Genomic DNA, 18,389 nt, shown 5'->3' on the forward strand with positions numbered 1-18,389 from the left:
GATATACCGGCTCTTATCCACCATTTCCAATCTCCAGAATTCCCCCAATTCTCGTCATCCCTCGCCTCCAGGTTCGGATTCTCGTTTTCGTAATTCCTCGCCGGCCATTTTTAGCGTGCGAAATTTCGCGTTGCAGAAATTATTCGGCGCGCAGCTTGTCCCAGAATTATTCTGTTTATTCGAACCCGTAATTTCGCATTTGCACGCTTTCGTTACGTTATTAATTCACGCGCCGTTGTTAAAAACACGAAATCCGCGAGTTACTCGGAGCCAGCGCATTTTCCCGGGATTAATCGCCGCGGTGGGGTGAGCGACGAGTCATCCGCATGGATAAATCGTCGAGACGCGAAAGAGACGCCGATGGAGTGGCCAAGGGTTGGGCCATGTCCAAGCCGCACAGGGTGTCCAACGCTCGCTTCGTTCGAACGTTGCTCAAGTACTCCAAGTTGTACTGCAGGTACACCAAGTTGGCCGGGTTCAGGTACTTCGTGGAACCGGAAGCGACGTGGTTCGACAGGTAATTCGGTCGCTGGTGCACGCATGAACGAGTTCCCACGTGAAAACGCGACGAATTCTAAATAAACCTCGTCGCTGATGAAACAATTCCGACGCCCATATAACTGTCGCGTCGCGTCGTGTCGCGTCGTGTCGTGTCGCGTCGCGTCGCGGCGTTTGCCGGAAGCCTATTCCCGGTGTAAATATTTAGAATTTACGATGGGGGATGCGCAGCGTGGAACGCGTTAACTGAAATTCAATCGAGTTTCCCACGGGACGATATTTCCAGGACGCTATGGTTCCTGGTGTACGCGGTCACGGTGCCAGCGATGGTGTACACGATTTATTACGGCTATCTGGAATTCATGGAGAATCCCATATTCACGAGCGTGGAAACGGAATACTTCCCCACGTACCAATTAGATTTCCCAGGTAAATCGAAAGCGCCTTGTGCAGCCAGCTGCAGTTATCGCGGAAAGAGTCGGGCTGCCGACTAATTTCTTGCGGGCTATGCCAGACGGCCCGGAATCGAAGGATCGTTCCATTTGTTCCCTCGAGACGGGCAATCGAGGTAAAATGCCGGTTCAAATTGGAAGCATCCAGCTTTATCGCGACTCCAATCGCATTTTACCTCTGTCTGCTATAAATTCTCAAATTTTCCCTTCCAATTTCCCCTCCGAGCTTCTGATAAACAGTGTTCGAAATCGCGACACGCGGAAGCGCGAGATTCGACACCGGGTTATTCGATTCTGAGAATTCCATTGTTTTTCCAGGCATCGCCATTTGCAGCATCAACCGAATAAGTCGACGGGCCGCAGTGGAATTGGCGAACGAAGTGTGAGCAGTGTTCTGCATTAAATAAACAAAATGGTACTCGCGAAGAGTGAACTGCTGCAAGTAGTGCAATACAGCGCAGAACGGTTAGGTTCGTCGAGTACAGAATCGCAATGGCGCAGGATAATTTCGGTTGTGGCCGAGTCTGCGGCCTCCAGTTTAGAATTGCCCTTCGTTCATAAACGAATTCCAGCGCTGTTTTCCCGCGTTCTCGAAAATTCTACGTAAAATTCACAGAGGAGTTTCCATCGGTGGTCGGAGGAATCTTACGAGAAGATCGCGTTGAAATTTTCCAAACGAATTTGGAATATCGTGGAAGAAAGCATGAACGAAAGTGATCACCGGAAATTCGCGAATCGACGGTGGAAAAATGGATGAAACAACGACGGACGTTGATAAATTTCCGCAACGGGGGTGCATTATTCGAGGCTTTCGGATCGTCGCGTTAATACCCCGCCGGTTTATTTAGAAAAGTTCGTAGCGCGGATGAAAGGAGCGATCGTTAAAAGGAAACGTAAAAACGCGCCCTTAATTAGCTTCGAATTTGCAAAAACCGGCCATTAATATTCAGTTAGCGAGAGTTACTTTGAGCTCGCGTTGAAAAAAATTCCCATTAATATGCAACGTTTAGCGTCCCTTCTGGGGTAGCGGGAAAAAGGGACGGAGAGGGGGTGGAAGAGAGAGAGAGAGGGTAGCAGGATGTCTATTAATATTGAAATCGCGACCAACGTTGTTTCACTTAATCGCGATTTATAAAAACCGGGACAAATATTTGACCTGATACCTGTAATTTCACTCCGATGTGAATTCGCCACTAATTTCCATGAATACTTTCCTCGCTCGACCGCTAGCGACTCTAGCCCCATTAATTCCCATGGGATAGAATTTTTAATTTAATTTTCGACCGGGACGTTTCGTGGAACATCGATCGCTGTGCTCTTTCGCCGAATACGTTTTATCGCGTTTCAACGTTTACTCGATCCCCTGGTAAAACCTATAAAACTCCATATTTTCCAAACTCTAATTTCATCCGGATTAATTAATATCCAGCTTCGCGGCGAATATCACCGACCTATCCATCGACGACATCCTCAGCATGATCTCGCAACTGGGCGATCTTTACGACTCCGAGTTCATTCAGCAGAAACGCTTCCATCGGATCGACCAGCTCCTGACAGTGTATTACAATGGCTACTACAGCATCACCGACCTGATGAAACGAGTGAGCTAAATTGCCATTCGACCAGTTCGAACGTTTAGCCGCGTTACAAACGCCAACTCCCATCCTTGACGAAAATCTCTGTCCAATATTGATCCCTGGCCGCGTACAAACGTTTCAGCTGACTCCGCGATGTTCCTCCATGCTGTTGAAGTGTCGGTTTCACAACGAGAAGAGGAACTGTTCCGATATATTCGCCTTCCGTAAGACGCAGGACGGCTTCTGTTGCACCTTCAATTACGCTACCAAAGGAGACGACACGCTCTTGTGAGTTTCCATACCACTCCATCCTCTCCGCGTCGCGTCCATGCGTCGTTCATTCGTCATTCCACGTTTCCATTTATTTTTCACTAGCCACAGCTACGCTTGTCCAAACCGCGTGTAAACTTCCGCTCGTTTCGTGTTCCGTGCCCCACAGTTCTCAACCCCACAGCCCAACCTCCCGAAAATCATTTCGCGAATCACAACCGCGAACAACAACCGCTACACGCGAGCCGCCATCTTTTTCTACCCTAACCATCGCGCACGCTGAATTTCCGTTCCGCTATCTCCGCAGGGACAACGGGGTCAATCACCGGCTGGATTCGATGAAGGTGAATAATCTGACCGAGGACGGTGGACTGTCGGTACTGCTGGAACCGTTTCTGGACGATTACTTCTACCCTATTTTCCCCAGCCCGGGTTGGAAGGTAATTTTTCATTCTCCGAGCTCAAGCTGCCTTCTGCACGGGAATGCTTTTCTTTCGGAATTTTTAATTCCACCGATGCGGCTCTAGCGTTCGGTATGCGACTCGTATCCTGGTGAATATTCTACGAAACAAACCGCAAAGCTTTCGAGTGTCACGGACACTCGAGCACCGGAGGATCGGTACCGTGTTAGGTAGTCTCGCGGGTGTTTAGTGGATCGTTAGAGTCGCGTGTCATCAAACGAAACGACACGAGCGATGGTTAATCACTCGTTTATCGACCTTCCGCGTCAGATAGCGCGATGACGTCTCGCGAAATTATATCGCGCCTGGGTCGGCGGTTTTCGACTGGTCGAAACAGACGGCAGTCGACAGACCCCGTCAGTCCCGGAATAATTCCAGCGAAATCCCGTGTTCCGACCAGAGATCGGGGTAAAACGAGTCGGTCGTAATCACGCCGTGCGAAATGTGGGTCGTGGTCGGTCGTGACGATTATCTCGCGTGGCAGCCGAGACTCGGTGCATTATGCAAATTGCAGTTTTTCTCGCGAGCTACGATTCGCTTGCGCCGTAAATACACCGTGTGAATATTTGACGCGTCGTTGACCGATCGGACGCGGCAAACTCGTTGTTAGCCGTAAATATTGAAAGCTACCTGAGCGACAAAGGTTTCGAGAGTAGATTTCTTTCTAAACTTCGAAAAGTTCTATTTTTTCAGAGGTTCAGCGAGTCTGTGTGTCTTCAGGTGACGATCTTCAATCCGTACGACTACCCGGACATGGCCAGTGGGGGTGTGATCGACTTTCTAGTCTCGCCAAGGGAGCACCGGAGGGTAGAAATCGAGGCGATCATGTTCAACAGTACAAAGAGTATTACGGCGTATCCTCTGGAGAAACGAGGATGCGTGTTCGAGGATGAAATGACCTCTCTTCGTATGTTTTACACTTACAGCGACTGCATCGTCGACTGCAAGACTGCGGATATATGGAAGTCCTGTGGTTGCGTACCTTTCTTCCTGCCTAATCGAAGTAAGTACCGTCCTTCAGGTCAAATAGGGCTGGAAGGGATGAAAGGAAAACGATGGGACCGTGTTTTGTCCTAGGGCCTGCTAGTGGACCTATGGGGGGACCTTTCCCTCACGGTAGCTGTAGTCAGTTGTTGTTGCTCAAGTATTCTCAGTGTTGCGGTAGCGATAGAAGGGGTGAAAGGGAAAGGAAGGGATGCGTTTTGTTCTGGGACCTGCTAATCAACTCATCGGTAAGGCTACCTAGCATACCCTTGTATATAGAAAAGTCTGTAATTTGTATATATGAGAATCGAAGGATTCAAGGCACTTGCGAGAAATTCTGTCCTCTTAGATTCCCTCTGGTGGTGGGTGTATGAACGATAGTCGTCACGCAAATAAAATAAAATTTTTTCAAAGAAAAATATATTCCACGTCTGAAAGAGTTGAAAATATATATCCAGATCGTCTTCAAGTCTCTTTACCCTTATTCCACACTCGCAGAGTTTGAAAATAACCGAGAGACAAGAAGAGTGATCAAACCTAAAAGCCTCTTCGCGCTTCGCTATTCTTCCCGCAAGTATCCCTCGAACTCGAGCATTCCACGATTCTAATCCCCTTGATCGTGCAAGACGAGAGACACGAATACGAGAGCGTACTACCCTGGCGGCTGCATTATTCCAGCGCCTGATGTTTTAAAAGCCGAGACAGCGACAAGGTCGGCACCGCGAGGCGAAGGAAACGCTCAAAGAGCCCTCCAACCCCTATTTTCACTTTCACGCCGGCGTCGAAATGAACCGCGGCGGCGGCGTCGTCGGCGTAGGCGTAGACTGGCTGAAGCCTTTGTCAGACATTAACAGCTCCCTGTCCCTTCTTCTCCTAACGATCCCGCGAGATTAGAAGCTACGAGACCCAGCCCATCTGCTAAGGGAGCGCGGTGCAACGCTCGTGCTCGCGAGCTTCCCTTCGCCAGCGTTGAAGGAGATCGCATCGAGCATGGAATTAAGGTACTTCTTACCCAATTAACTTAGTCCAACAAAAATTTCATAACAAACGACGGGTATAAAAGTGAAAGCGTATAAATCATTGCAATTATATGGTTATTTTAAAAATTAAACGATTATGTACGAATAACTTCGATGTGAAAATAAGATATTCGATGGAGTCGCAGGAACGCATACGTTGATGTGGAAAAGAAAAGCTTAGGTATTTGTAAAGACATCGGGGGTTCTGATTTAATGGGGGCCTGGTTTATGTCTTTGCGACCCCCATGATTCGCAGACACGCGGACCACCTCCAATGCTTGGACTAGTCCCTGTAAAAGACAGTTCGTTTGCGACTAGATCATGGCACAGAGCTTTTCCAAGATTATATCACGAGACAGAGCTTTTACAAGACTAGAGATCACGGGACAGAGCTTCTCCAAGACTAGAAATTACGGGACAGAGCTTTTCCAAGATTAGGGACTACGGGACAGCGCTTTTCCAAGACTAGACTACGGGACAGAACTTTTCCAAGACTAGAGATCACGGGACAGAGCTTTTCCAAGATTAGGGACTACGGGATAGAGCGTTTCCAAGACTAGAGGTCACGTAACAGAGCTTTTCCAAGACTAGAGGTCACGGAACAGAGCTTTTCCAAGACTAGAGGTCACGTAACAGAGCTTTTCCAAGACTAGAGGTCACGGAACAGAGCTTTCCCAAGTCTAGAGATCATGGGACAAAACATTTCCAAGACTGGAGATCACAGGACAGAGCTCTTTCAAGACTGGAGATCACAGGACAGAGCTTTTTCAAGACTAGAGATCACGAAATAGAGCTCTTCCAAGACTAGAGATCACGGGGGCAGAGCTTTCCCGAGACTAAAGATCACGGGACAGAGCTTTTGCGAGACGAGACACTTCCGTACCAGGTTCCCCTCCCGTAAATAAAGCTCTTCCATTAACCCGAAAGGTGCCTTGATTTCTCAAATACCCACGACATCCCTTCAGAGTGATGCAATTAATTGAAACGATAGAATTGAGAATATCGCCAGTGAGTGAAGGCATATGGAATACTATATTTAATAATTTCTAAATAGATTTCAATTTTTACAGAAATTAACTTTGCCCGAAATCCATAGAAATTCCTAAAGTTCGATAGGAGTTTCTTCGAACGAGGGAAAAGAGGCTAAACCGTTCGTTAAAATATCCAGTGTCGGTTTCTTATTAGATTAATCCATTTGGAAGCAAATAGAGGGGGATGAAAGGTACTTCGAACGCTTCCCGCTTCGTTGCTTCAATTTACTTTCGATTAAAGTCTACGCTTCATTTGTTCTCTGTCTCATTAATGAGGTGTCCTCGGGATGATTCGAAGTTGCCAAGGTTTCACGGGCCACAGGGCGGATATCCAAAGTTCTGGTACCTTTAATATCGCCTCATTCTGGCTCTCGAGCTTATCTTTACCGTAAGCTGTTTCATTAACTCGCGTGCTACTTTATTAACGAAATTCCTTGAATAATTCACGCAGAAACGTTGAACAGAGCGGGTCCGCTAACCGCGGATTATTTTTAATATCGTCTGCTCCACGCCTGAAACGTATCTTCCTTCGATGCCGCTTCATTAAGCGGCCTCGCGTACGGCTTTATTAATCTTCGTCGATCCGTCGCCATTCTCGTGACTCGCAATCGTGTTTCTTGAATAATTCAGCGATAGATGGCGGTTTTATGATTTAGAATATTCAACGACCTTTGTTCTAATATTTCACACTCCTCGCTATTGTGTTCCAAAGGGCCAAAAGGTCCTACGAGGGCGTAATATATCTCGGCCCGGTCGTATTTAATTAAAGCTATCGGTTATCGTTGCGCTGAATTAAAGATATTCTCGGACTATTTCACCGTTTATTTATTCCTTTCCAGAGTCCAGAAGAGTCTGCAACCTGGAAGACGTGCCGTGCTTGACGCTGCATAAACGTAAGCGCTATCGAAATTCTCCAGGTGTAAATCACGAAACAGCGTTGAATTGTTCAACCGAATTACCATTGTACCACGCTCTCTACGCGGAGCTGATTAATTAATGGACCCCCACGATCAATTGCAACGCCGCGAGAGTCATAATTTTTGTATATTCCCGTGGTTACGCTGGCTCGTAATAGCATAAATTCCAGCATAAAAACAGAAATAAATTTCCATTTCCCCGGTACTGACCGGTTTTTAAATCGCAGCTACGTGGTTCTCCGTCGTGCCACACGAAAATCTGTACAACAACGAGGACATGGACAAGACGGACATCCTGCATTGCCATAACTGCTACCCAGAGTGCAGCGACGTGAAGTATACCGCGAAGATGTCCATGTTCAACTTGCAGTCTAATACACACGTGATTAAATTAATGTGAGTAAACGTCCACTATATATCATCACGATTTCGTATCACGCGATTCGAGTCTAACGTGCTTTGTGGAATTAGACCTGACAACATGGAAATAAAGGACGAGTCCACCCTGACGGTATACTTCAACAACTTTGGCACGATAAAATTGAGACAAGACGTGATTTATCGATGGTACGAACTGCTGGGTAAGTGCAACGGAATATTTCACCCTTCGATTCGAGGGTGACAAAATCCGTGGAAATCCACAGGGAGAGAAAACATCCCTGTCACTCCTGTGAGTAACATTTCCTTACTTTTCCGCGTTGTATCTCCTCCATCTTTTATTATCCCAGGTATCAGTCAAGCACGAAGGTGCACAGCCCATTTCGAACACGCCGAAGCACAAACGGAGCCAGAGTCTCGCCCTCTCTTTTCGATTTTCATTAAAATTTTTAGCTCGGGGTGACCAAGCTCGATAAACGCCCGGAATAGACGGTAAATAACGGGGAAAAGAGATTCCGATATCCCGGCTGGAAACTACCTAGTCGAAGTTCGAGAAGCGAGAAAGCAAAGATCATAAAATACAGACGGGTTTCATTGTGTAACGAAGAATTCGCAGCGCGAAGTTTCCACGCGGACGTAATCTGTTGGCCGGCGACTGGAGGAGGAAATAAAAGCACGGGGAAAAGCTCCGGCTACGGGTTGATCCATTGTGCTATGTACACACGCTCGTGGTACCGGTTACAAGTAATGTAATGCACTCGGGATAAAGGACATACATTTTTCGTTAGGAAAATCCACTTCCTTTCTTCCCTTTCGCGGAGGAATGAGGGAACGCCCTTGCCACCCCCCGACACCTGACGACGTAATATCGCGTAGTCGTAACATGGAAACATAAATCTCCCCTATGCGGTGGTTAATAATCCTTGAAGCATAAAAGTTCGATGCGAATTCCCTGTCAAATTACTATCCATAACGCACTCTTCATCGCAGCTAACAAGGAGAGTACAAGTCCTTCGCGTCATAGACTTACTTGAAACTTTGCAGGTTTATAGAGTTAGTCATCCAGGTCAAGAAAATATATCATTATAAGGACAACTACTAGATGGTTTTCGAGATATTTACGATTAGAGTTTTATAATTGCCTGAATTACAGATTTATTTCGAATATTTATTAAGTGCCATTGTGGCCTAATAGCGATGTTGCTGTTAGGTCACAATGCCACTTGACAGTTATCGATAACTATTCGGAAGGAAAAGAATAATAAAGATTTAATTATAAATATCTTAAAAATTATCGAGCAGTTGCCCTTAAGCTGGATAACTAAATCTACAAACTTGCAAAGTTTCAACTAAATAAATGACCCCAGCAATGGATGAGATCGTTTTCTGAATTTTTCAAAATTTTAGAACTACATCACTTGACCGTTTGATGCTTAATTATCTATGTTTCGAATAAATATCTAATTTTCGTTTCTTAATATTCAAAATGTAAGTGGTTTATTTCAATCAATTAGAGCAAGTTATCAGCGATGAACAGCGTCTATACAGGGGGATGAAGACTTTCGTCGCATACTCGAGGTGTTTGGTTGACGATCGAGCAAAGGTTCTTTGGAACCTCTGTCTTTTCCATTTTCCGATGAATATTCCTCACCACCCTGTTCTCTCCGCGTCTTTAATGTATTCTAATTCGGTTCTCGTGGGCGAGAGAGCAACTTCATCGTTCGATCGACGTTTTCCAGGTGACGCCAGCGGTATTTGCGGCATCTTCGTCGGTTTTAGCCTGATCGCGGTCGTTGAGTTCGCTTATTTCGTCGGGCTGTTCGTGTTCGAGCTTTTAAAGAGACCAGACCCGTCTGGCGGGAATGAAAAACGGGCCGAGGGCAAACAACCGCCGATACAGACAATTTATTGGGGCGAGTTGTATTCGTACGCGAGAGCGACAAAGAATCAACGTGATCGAGCTCGTGGTAAATATTAGCACGTTTCGCCATTTTCCCTGCACAACGTTCGTTCGTGTAATATCGTGTCACATTTTTGCATCGGCGATCTCGTAGTTTCGCCCCTGATTCGTGATCTAATTTCCCGGAACGCGCCTGTTACAACCATAATTTTCCTTAGAAATTTCTGCAGAATTTACGAGAAAATCTTCGCCACTATCAGACGTATTTTCCTTCTCGCGGAATTTCATTTTTCCTTGCGCCTTGATGTTATTCTTTTTCAACTACAGTCGTTTGTTCTCCCTGCTGCTGGTATTATTTTTGGAGACCTGTAACGCTTTTTTATATTCTTCCAGTTCCTTTTTCCTCCCTGCCTCGACCCTGTTTTTTCATTGTTGGTTCACATTCGGTATTCTCGCGTTGCTTTCTTTCTAACTGGAATTCCTTTCTGGCACCCTTGCGCTGCACATTTTATTCCTGCAATCCTTCGTTTCGTGCAAAACTGGGCACTGTCACTTGTTAAGTCTCACTGTAGAATACGTACACTGTCCTACCTGGGCACGGTCATTTTCTTAAGCTTCAATTTCATCGGAATAGTTGAATACTGCACTTTAAATTCATATTACCGAAGAAAAAAAAAAAAAAAATAGAAGAAAGAAAAAATCAAGTGATTATTTTGTACTATTGACAAGAGAAAGACCCTGTCCATCGATATTTATAGTCGAGATTAAAAAGAAATTCTTAAAAATGTCCATGATACTCGAGTAACTACGAGCAAGGATTTTAAAGAACTTGACCACTGGTTGGTCAGCAGTAACCACCAGTGACCACTAGGTACCACAGGATGATCATTAGTGACTACTGGCTGACCAAAGGGGGATTAGACATTACCACATTAAGTACTCGGAACTGCGAGGTTCTGTTGATAGTGTAAATACCTCCTGACATTCCAGTATTCACAGTAATCGGAAGGATTTAATTTCAACTCTAATTTAACCTGAAATATCTTGTTACACGAACGTACTCTATAATTTCCCTGCACTTACATCCACTAACCTTTAATATGGTATTAAAGTACATATCGTAATAAAATTGTTACCGATTTCAGATTCCGATCCGCACTAATTGACACACAAAGAGTTTGGCTGTTCCTTCGTCAATCGAAGTCGCTTCTTGATAAATTAATTTCCTATTTCGTCGAATTCGAGACTACCATTTGAGACTACGATAGAGTAGAAGAACACAGGAACTATAAGAAAATACTATTGGAAACAAGGAATAATTACTGAACTATCTCACGCATTCACTTTCACCATCGGAAGGGATTGAAACCAAAGACACGTATTTCCTGGAGGAATTAGCGGTCCTCCGGGTTTCTTTCTCTAGGGACTTAGCAAAAGGGAATCCAGCAATCTGCAAGGGAATGCCGCGCACCGTAAGCTCGCGAGCTTTCTAACGAGCCTTTGCTACAGGTTCGCTTAAAGCTTTAAAGCTGATCTCGCGAAGCGTGGCACACGGTGGAAAAGAAGGAACGCTATTGGTTCTATGTAATTTCTACTTGCGTAAATATCCTATTTCCCGGTGTGTTTCTATCAATTATCTCGAATATTAGAGGAAGAAATAAATTCCAGGAAATTAATGATTATCGACCTGATCAGATTTACCCTCGTATCAGCCGTGGACGAGAAATTATATCGGACAAAATGTATGATTTATAAGATAAAACATTAATACGGTCGTCACGTGGACACGTTTATCGATGACACCTAATGTTTAAATCATACGTTTAATCGCGTGGAAAATCGTTAAAGCCATATTTTTGCTGCTGCATATTATCCTTGTGTCACGTGTCAACGATACTCGCGATCAAGAATAATTTCCTGTTTCAAAATGGCGCGAGAATGCAGCTTGTCGATATCTGCAGAATTTGATGAACGAGTCGCCGGAACGGGACAGGAACAGAGGTTCGTTTAATACTCTTCCTCTGCTCTTCTTTTAAGCAACTTCTTTAATTAAAGGAATTGGGTTCATTCCATTTCCACGTGACGAGTACAAACAAGTTAACGAACAAAACGAGTACGATTTATAACCCCGGATTAATCGCCTTCGAGCGTCAAGCAAACTCTAACAACTCGCACACTAATTGTAAGTCATACTTTCAAACACATCTTTAGATACGAGAGGATTTTTCATCACGGACGGATATGAACCAACGTCTCGTTATTCCACTTGTTTGAATAAATGAGCACCAAAGAACGAACGAAGAACACTGATTGTCTTCCGCAGTTCCTCGGTCACTTATTCGCCCTTCGTTAAGCACAGCGAACCCTAGTGACCATTATAACGTCGTCTCAAGGTGTGTCTGATTCAGGCTAACATTCGTTCCACAGATACATGTAGGGATATTTTTGATTGGCAAATATAAGGAATTAGAGATGGTGTTTTATTCCAATGTATTATTATACCTATTACGAGCTAAAAGGACTTAGAAGTGAGCTATAAACTAAAAGACTAGGTCACACAACTGACACTCTCACGTCGATTCTTCTTCAAAGGTCTTAACTCTATGCCGTCAGCACGTCTAATCGGGATTCTTTCATTTGGCGTCAGTAGGACTGACTCATCATTTGCGTATGATACCAACGTGATGTCACCAGCATTTTCCCGATAGTTTTCGTATGACACCAACGCGGTACCACGCGACGGCATAGTGTTAAAACAGCCCTTGCACCCCTATTACGCGTGCTTCCTTTCTCCTTCACTCGGTATGCCAGATACTCCAAATACTCAGAGGTATTCCTAACTTTTGTTCCTTGTTCGCACTCGATAAAGTCATAAATATCCCGTCCATCCGATCCTTGCACGTGGTGACTCGTGCTCCCACATGTACCTCAGACGTCACTCTAAATATTCGGCCTGAACCCTAGGCTACCGTTTATTGTCCATCATCAACTAGGTAAGCCCAAGTGTTCTCTAGTATTCCTATATACATTCTTACAAATATACAGACACCTTTAGTCAACCGTGGGAGACACAGAAGCAAGTTCGATCGCTGCCAAAAGCAAGTAGTTTGGCTCAAGGATTAAAAGCTCAAAGTCGACGCCCTACCGACGCTTCATCGACGCCATTTGCCACCGATGCGAGTAGCGAGGCTTTGCTCTCGGCTATTGTTACGAAGCTCGATCATTCGAACATGCTCGAGGTTTCGAGATGATCGACTTGCACCGGCTACCACAGACGAAGGTGAAATTCAGCGTGAATAAGCGATCCAGCTGAGTGAATTATTGCCAGCGCTCCGGGAGCCCGGGCCGCTTTGTGGAAATAGATATTGTTATCGCTTAATTGTTGCTCGACTGTCATAATAGGAACCCCATTGGAATGGCCGACGTGAAAGGAAATGTCTGGACGTTCCCATGGATTTCCCCATCTTCCTATAATCGTATTTCAGCTTTCCTCGAACGCGACGCGCTCGGTTCCCATTTGTCATTCGTTTATCCAGTTTCAGTAATACACCATTACGGGCTTTCGGTAAAGGCGGAAGCAGCCATTACAGATTTCCAGCGAAGAAACCCATTTCACGCGGATTATCCTCTCGCGATTTACACACGTTCGCTTGTAGAACGGCTGGAAATATCCTGGCTCGTAACAGATTTATCGGACAATACCCGTGAGTCGGTTGCCTGGCATTCGCTATTATTTAGAGACAAAGCAGAAATTGATGTCTCCCGGTTGGTTTTTCGGGGATTTCGTCGTTACACCCGGCGTACACAGACACCGATTCGAGGCCGCCGAACCGATCTGGTTCCGCGGTATTAGTTGCATTCAATTCTCCGCGTTGCGCCACGAGTCGGCGTCATTAAATCCGTATCGCGGACAGGCAGACGAATTTTTACACCTGCAACCGTGACGGTGTAAAGCAAAAAGTGCCGCGACTCGTTCGATTGGACGAATTTAAAAAGCGAACCGCTAAAAACGTAGATGTTCATGGACACGTTTTCGTTCGAGGTGCCAATAAATTCGTTGCGCTGCAATTTTCGTGGTTGCACGAATTATCACGTTTTCCCTGGTCGGTCGGACTACGAAAAATCGACTGCCTTCGTAAACACGGGAAATTCTTCTCTTTCTGGGAATCGCACAATGGGGATGCTTTTCGAGGTATCGAGAGAAATATAACGGGCTTTGCCCGGGGAATGATGAATTAAAACGTTATTCGACTATTACGAGCTAAAAGGACTTAGAAGTGAGCTATAAACTAAAAGACTAGGTCACACAACTGACACTCTCACGTCGATTCTTCTTCAAAGGTCTTAACTCTATGCCGTCAGCACGTCTAATCGGGATTCTTTCATTTGGCGTCAGTAGGACTGACTCATCATTTGCGTATGATACCAACGTGATGTCACCAGCATTTTCCCGATAGTTTTCGTATGACACCAACGCGGTACCACGCGACGGCATAGTGTTAAAACAGCCCTTGCACCCCTATTACGCGTGCTTCCTTTCTCCTTCACTCGGTATGCCAGATACTCCAAATACTCAGAGGTATTCCTAACTTTTGTTCCTTGTTCGCACTCGATAAAGTCATAAATATCCCGTCCATCCGATCCTTGCACGTGGTGACTCGTGCTCCCACATGTACCTCAGACGTCACTCTAAATATTCGGCCTGAACCCTAGGCTACCGTTTATTGTCCATCATCAACTAGGTAAGCCCAAGTGTTCTCTAGTATTCCTATATACATTCTTACAAATATACAGACACCTTTAGTCAACCGTGGGAGACACAGAAGCAAGTTCGATCGCTGCCAAAAGCAAGTAGTTTGGCTCAAGGATTAAAAGCTCAAAGTCGACGCCCTACCGACGCTTCATCGACGCCATTTGCCACCGATGCGAGTAGCGAGGCTTTGCTCTCGGCTATTGTTACGAAGCTCGATCATTCGAACATGCTCGAGGTTTCGAGATGATCGACTTGCACCGGCTACCACAGACGAAGGTGAAATTCAGCGTGAATAAGCGATCCAGCTGAGTGAATTATTGCCAGCGCTCCGGGAGCCCGGGCCGCTTTGTGGAAATAGATATTGTTATCGCTTAATTGTTGCTCGACTGTCATAATAGGAACCCCATTGGAATGGCCGACGTGAAAGGAAATGTCTGGACGTTCCCATGGATTTCCCCATCTTCCTATAATCGTATTTCAGCTTTCCTCGAACGCGACGCGCTCGGTTCCCATTTGTCATTCGTTTATCCAGTTTCAGTAATACACCATTACGGGCTTTCGGTAAAGGCGGAAGCAGCCATTACAGATTTCCAGCGAAGAAACCCATTTCACGCGGATTATCCTCTCGCGATTTACACACGTTCGCTTGTAGAACGGCTGGAAATATCCTGGCTCGTAACAGATTTATCGGACAATACCCGTGAGTCGGTTGCCTGGCATTCGCTATTATTTAGAGACAAAGCAGAAATTGATGTCTCCCGGTTGGTTTTTCGGGGATTTCGTCGTTACACCCGGCGTACACAGACACCGATTCGAGGCCGCCGAACCGATCTGGTTCCGCGGTATTAGTTGCATTCAATTCTCCGCGTTGCGCCACGAGTCGGCGTCATTAAATCCGTATCGCGGACAGGCAGACGAATTTTTACACCTGCAACCGTGACGGTGTAAAGCAAAAAGTGCCGCGACTCGTTCGATTGGACGAATTTAAAAAGCGAACCGCTAAAAACGTAGATGTTCATGGACACGTTTTCGTTCGAGGTGCCAATAAATTCGTTGCGCTGCAATTTTCGTGGTTGCACGAATTATCACGTTTTCCCTGGTCGGTCGGACTACGAAAAATCGACTGCCTTCGTAAACACGGGAAATTCTTCTCTTTCTGGGAATCGCACAATGGGGATGCTTTTCGAGGTATCGAGAGAAATATAACGGGCTTTGCCCGGGGAATGATGAATTAAAACGTTATTCGTTTCAGTTTCAACCGTGTTCATCGAACGTACCGCTGTGTCTAATTACTTCTGTTAATGGATTTTCGAAGTAAACAACGCGAACGAGCAAAGAGATGAAGCGCGCGCGGAGAATGTACGAGAGCTGGATTGGTTTCTGGGGTCAGCGATAAATGCACACAGCTACATCGGATATCACAAAGCGACGTAATACCACAAAGGTTCATCGTGGAAACGCGCAGTTCCCGTTCTATGAATTATCGCCCAGCCTTGGATCTAATGCCAGCTACGAAATCTAGGCAACGCAGTCGCAAGAAACAAAGCGTTATTAATTATTGAAGCGTGATGCGCTTTGATCCGGGCTGGCGCGATTAGAGTGAGCGCAGCTCGATTAGACATTCCAGATTTCAATTTTATATGCCTGAACCAATCGAGGTAGTAGCAAATATTAATATCCAGTGTTTGGTTCTATCAGGAGGAATACCGCGATAGAGACGTCGAATTAATATTGAGCAATCGTATGTGAATATGTAGAATCATAGAAATAATATAGAGACAAGTAGTTAAAATTTGATTAAACCTAAATTCGCAATAAAATATCGAAAATTTTGTAAACAAAGGGTCAGGAGTGTTAAAATTACAAGATATTAAAAGAACTGAAAGGAAAAAGAAGCAAAAAGTACACGAATCGACGAATTATCTTCGCAGCGCCCGGACGAAGTAGTATAAGTAAGTCATTAGTCGGGCGTCGGCAGGGAAACGAGCAAATAAAGAACAAAATCAACCCCATTAAACGAGTATCGGTATAATTCAATTACGCGATAAAACAGCCTCGCTAAATCCAAATGGAAGGGCATGTCAACGAAAGCGAGTTACTCAGGCGACGCAATACCAACGTAATATCTGGGCAAACAATCGCGAATAAATTTACCAACTCGAGACGGTTCCTTCGCGAATCCTCGTGAGAACTTCGACAGGAATTCGCGAAACGTTCGCGGGAATAATCGTACCGTGATTCCCGTTCTATCGTCCCGATGCGACAGAACTAAAATGGCCGAGTATGGAGATTCGATCAACGTCCCGTAAACTTGATCTACTTCGCGTGCACCGGCTCGTACCTGACCCCGGCTAGGCTTGCAAGGTTGCAGCTAGACGGTTGCACGTGCAACCGCCTTGTAATATATTCACGAGCGCGAGCCACGCATTTTCATAACGACACACGTACGCAACACCGGGTCGTGGCATACTCGAAACGATAGAGCGTGAGATAGCCGGGGCTGGATTAGCGACTCAACTGCCACCAGCCACCCTCTTGCCGGATCATTCCGGTCACGAAGCTGACACCTGATGAAGTCCCGAAGTTTTATGGCCTTAATAACCGGTTACGTTCCGGATTCAAGGCCAACCTGTCGAGAGGGTGATTCGAGTCACCTGCTGGAGTCACTTGTTGAGCGATGATTTATCATTTCTTACGTTGCTTTATCGCCGACCGGCCCATTTTCGGATCCCCGGGCCAGCTTTTTCGAAACGACGAGCAAATGGGCTGACGCGCGATATAACTCAGAAACCGGCTTCTACTCGGCCATAAAAGCGAAGCGCGTGATTTAACTGGAATCCGTCGCGACAATAAATACGCTCGGAGGCACGGTGCACAGGAGCGATCCGTAACTTGCTAGCAGTAACGAGCAACTGACCGTGCGTGAGATAAGCGGAGCATATCGGTAATTAAATGGTTCAAGATACGCGATCTCTTCGAAGCGGAATCGTTCCGTCACCCGGGCGACGCGTGCATCGCGCGAAACGAGGCCGCGAATGTTTTACGATTCTAATCGAGGAACGACGCGGCGCCCAGTCGTCGTGGAAATCCTGCCAGTGGAACGTCGAGTAACCACCCGATATATTGCGTCCGGCATAACTGCGCCGCGACGCTTCGGCTGCGCTGCATCCAATCGTTGATATACGTTTCCCATAAAAATTTAATCACCCTATCGCACTCCCTTTTTGTTTAAATGCACGCTTCCTCTTTATTTCCTCTCTCTCTACCTTTCCTTTACCTTTCTGCTTTTCCCTTGTCCTCTTCAACGCTTAAACGGAGACGGTCGTTCGTCCAGGTTGCATAACCGAGAACTTAATTAAGAACGTTTGGACTCCATCGATATCACCAATCCTATCGCGCGAGGACATTCAAATCGAGGGTAACTCGATCTAACTCGACTCAACATTCTTCGAATTCCCGTCTATTTATTTTGTATTACGTTGCTCGCGCACGTGTATGGAAAGCCAAGTATTCATCGTCGTAAATCCGAATTTTTCATTTGCGAGCTTTTCATTCCGCTCCGTTCCGTTTACTTCGACCACGTCGCCATTCGCTTTCGTTCGATTCCGGCCGTAGATTCCACGCAATTAATATTATTTTCTCTCGCATTTTTCCACTTGTGCACACACCTATGCCCCACCATGGATTCCTCGTCGGAAATTCGAATTTCACTCCCGCGCGCCTTTTATTTCGTCCCGTTCCGTTCCGTTTTATTTCCTTCCGTTCCGTTTACCTGCATCACGCTATTCGCTATCCTACCATCTCGCACGACAATTCTCCACTCCGTTATGCTTTCACGCCAAACACCCGCGGCGTAGCGAACTAATTAATAATTAATTACGATCCTCGCAGCGTAACGAGCGTCCGCGTCGAACATCTCGACGGGGCCCGTTGTCTTCCGCGTTGCCATAACAATGGCGCCGGCTCTCGTGGGCCTGCATGACGGACCAGTCATCGGCGATCCACGCGGAAGAAAATTCCCCGTTTCGTCCAAATATCCGATATCGGTTTCACGCGAAAACATCGCGCGATTGAGCTGCTCCCAGATATTCGCAAAATATTGGCGTCTGTTCTGCCAGCACTCCAGCCTCGTAGGCCTCAAGCACTTCG

The 18,389-nt window shown here is 45.9% G+C and overlaps 1 protein-coding gene across 1 annotated transcript; it reads left to right on the forward strand.

Annotated features, from left to right (window-relative positions):
* Positions 1-326: 326 nt before the first annotated feature.
* Positions 327-4,616, forward strand: LOC108551354 (sodium channel protein Nach). The gene is made up of 8 exons (XM_017905488.1): positions 327-517; positions 785-927; positions 1,269-1,332; positions 2,380-2,551; positions 2,670-2,815; positions 3,105-3,237; positions 3,979-4,261; positions 4,336-4,616. The coding sequence occupies exons 1-8, from the start codon at positions 327-329 to the stop codon at positions 4,614-4,616; spliced, it is 1,413 nt and encodes a 470-aa protein (XP_017760977.1).
* Positions 4,617-18,389: the final 13,773 nt, after the last annotated feature.

This window comes from Eufriesea mexicana, unplaced genomic scaffold (genome assembly GCF_001483705.2).
Source record: "Eufriesea mexicana isolate 0111107269 unplaced genomic scaffold, ASM148370v2 scaffold3927, whole genome shotgun sequence".
NCBI lineage: Eukaryota > Metazoa > Arthropoda > Insecta > Hymenoptera > Apidae > Eufriesea > Eufriesea mexicana.

Coding starts and splice junctions, on each gene's coding strand:
- LOC108551354 (XM_017905488.1), top strand. CDS start 327: ATGGATAAATCGTCGAGACGCGAAAGAGACGCCGATGGAGTGGCCAAG. Junction 2,816..3,104: donor AAAGGAGACGACACGCTCTT/GTGAGTTTCCAT, acceptor CTATCTCCGCAG/GGACAACGGGGTCAATCACC. Junction 3,238..3,978: donor TCCCCAGCCCGGGTTGGAAG/GTAATTTTTCAT, acceptor GTGTGTCTTCAG/GTGACGATCTTCAATCCGTA.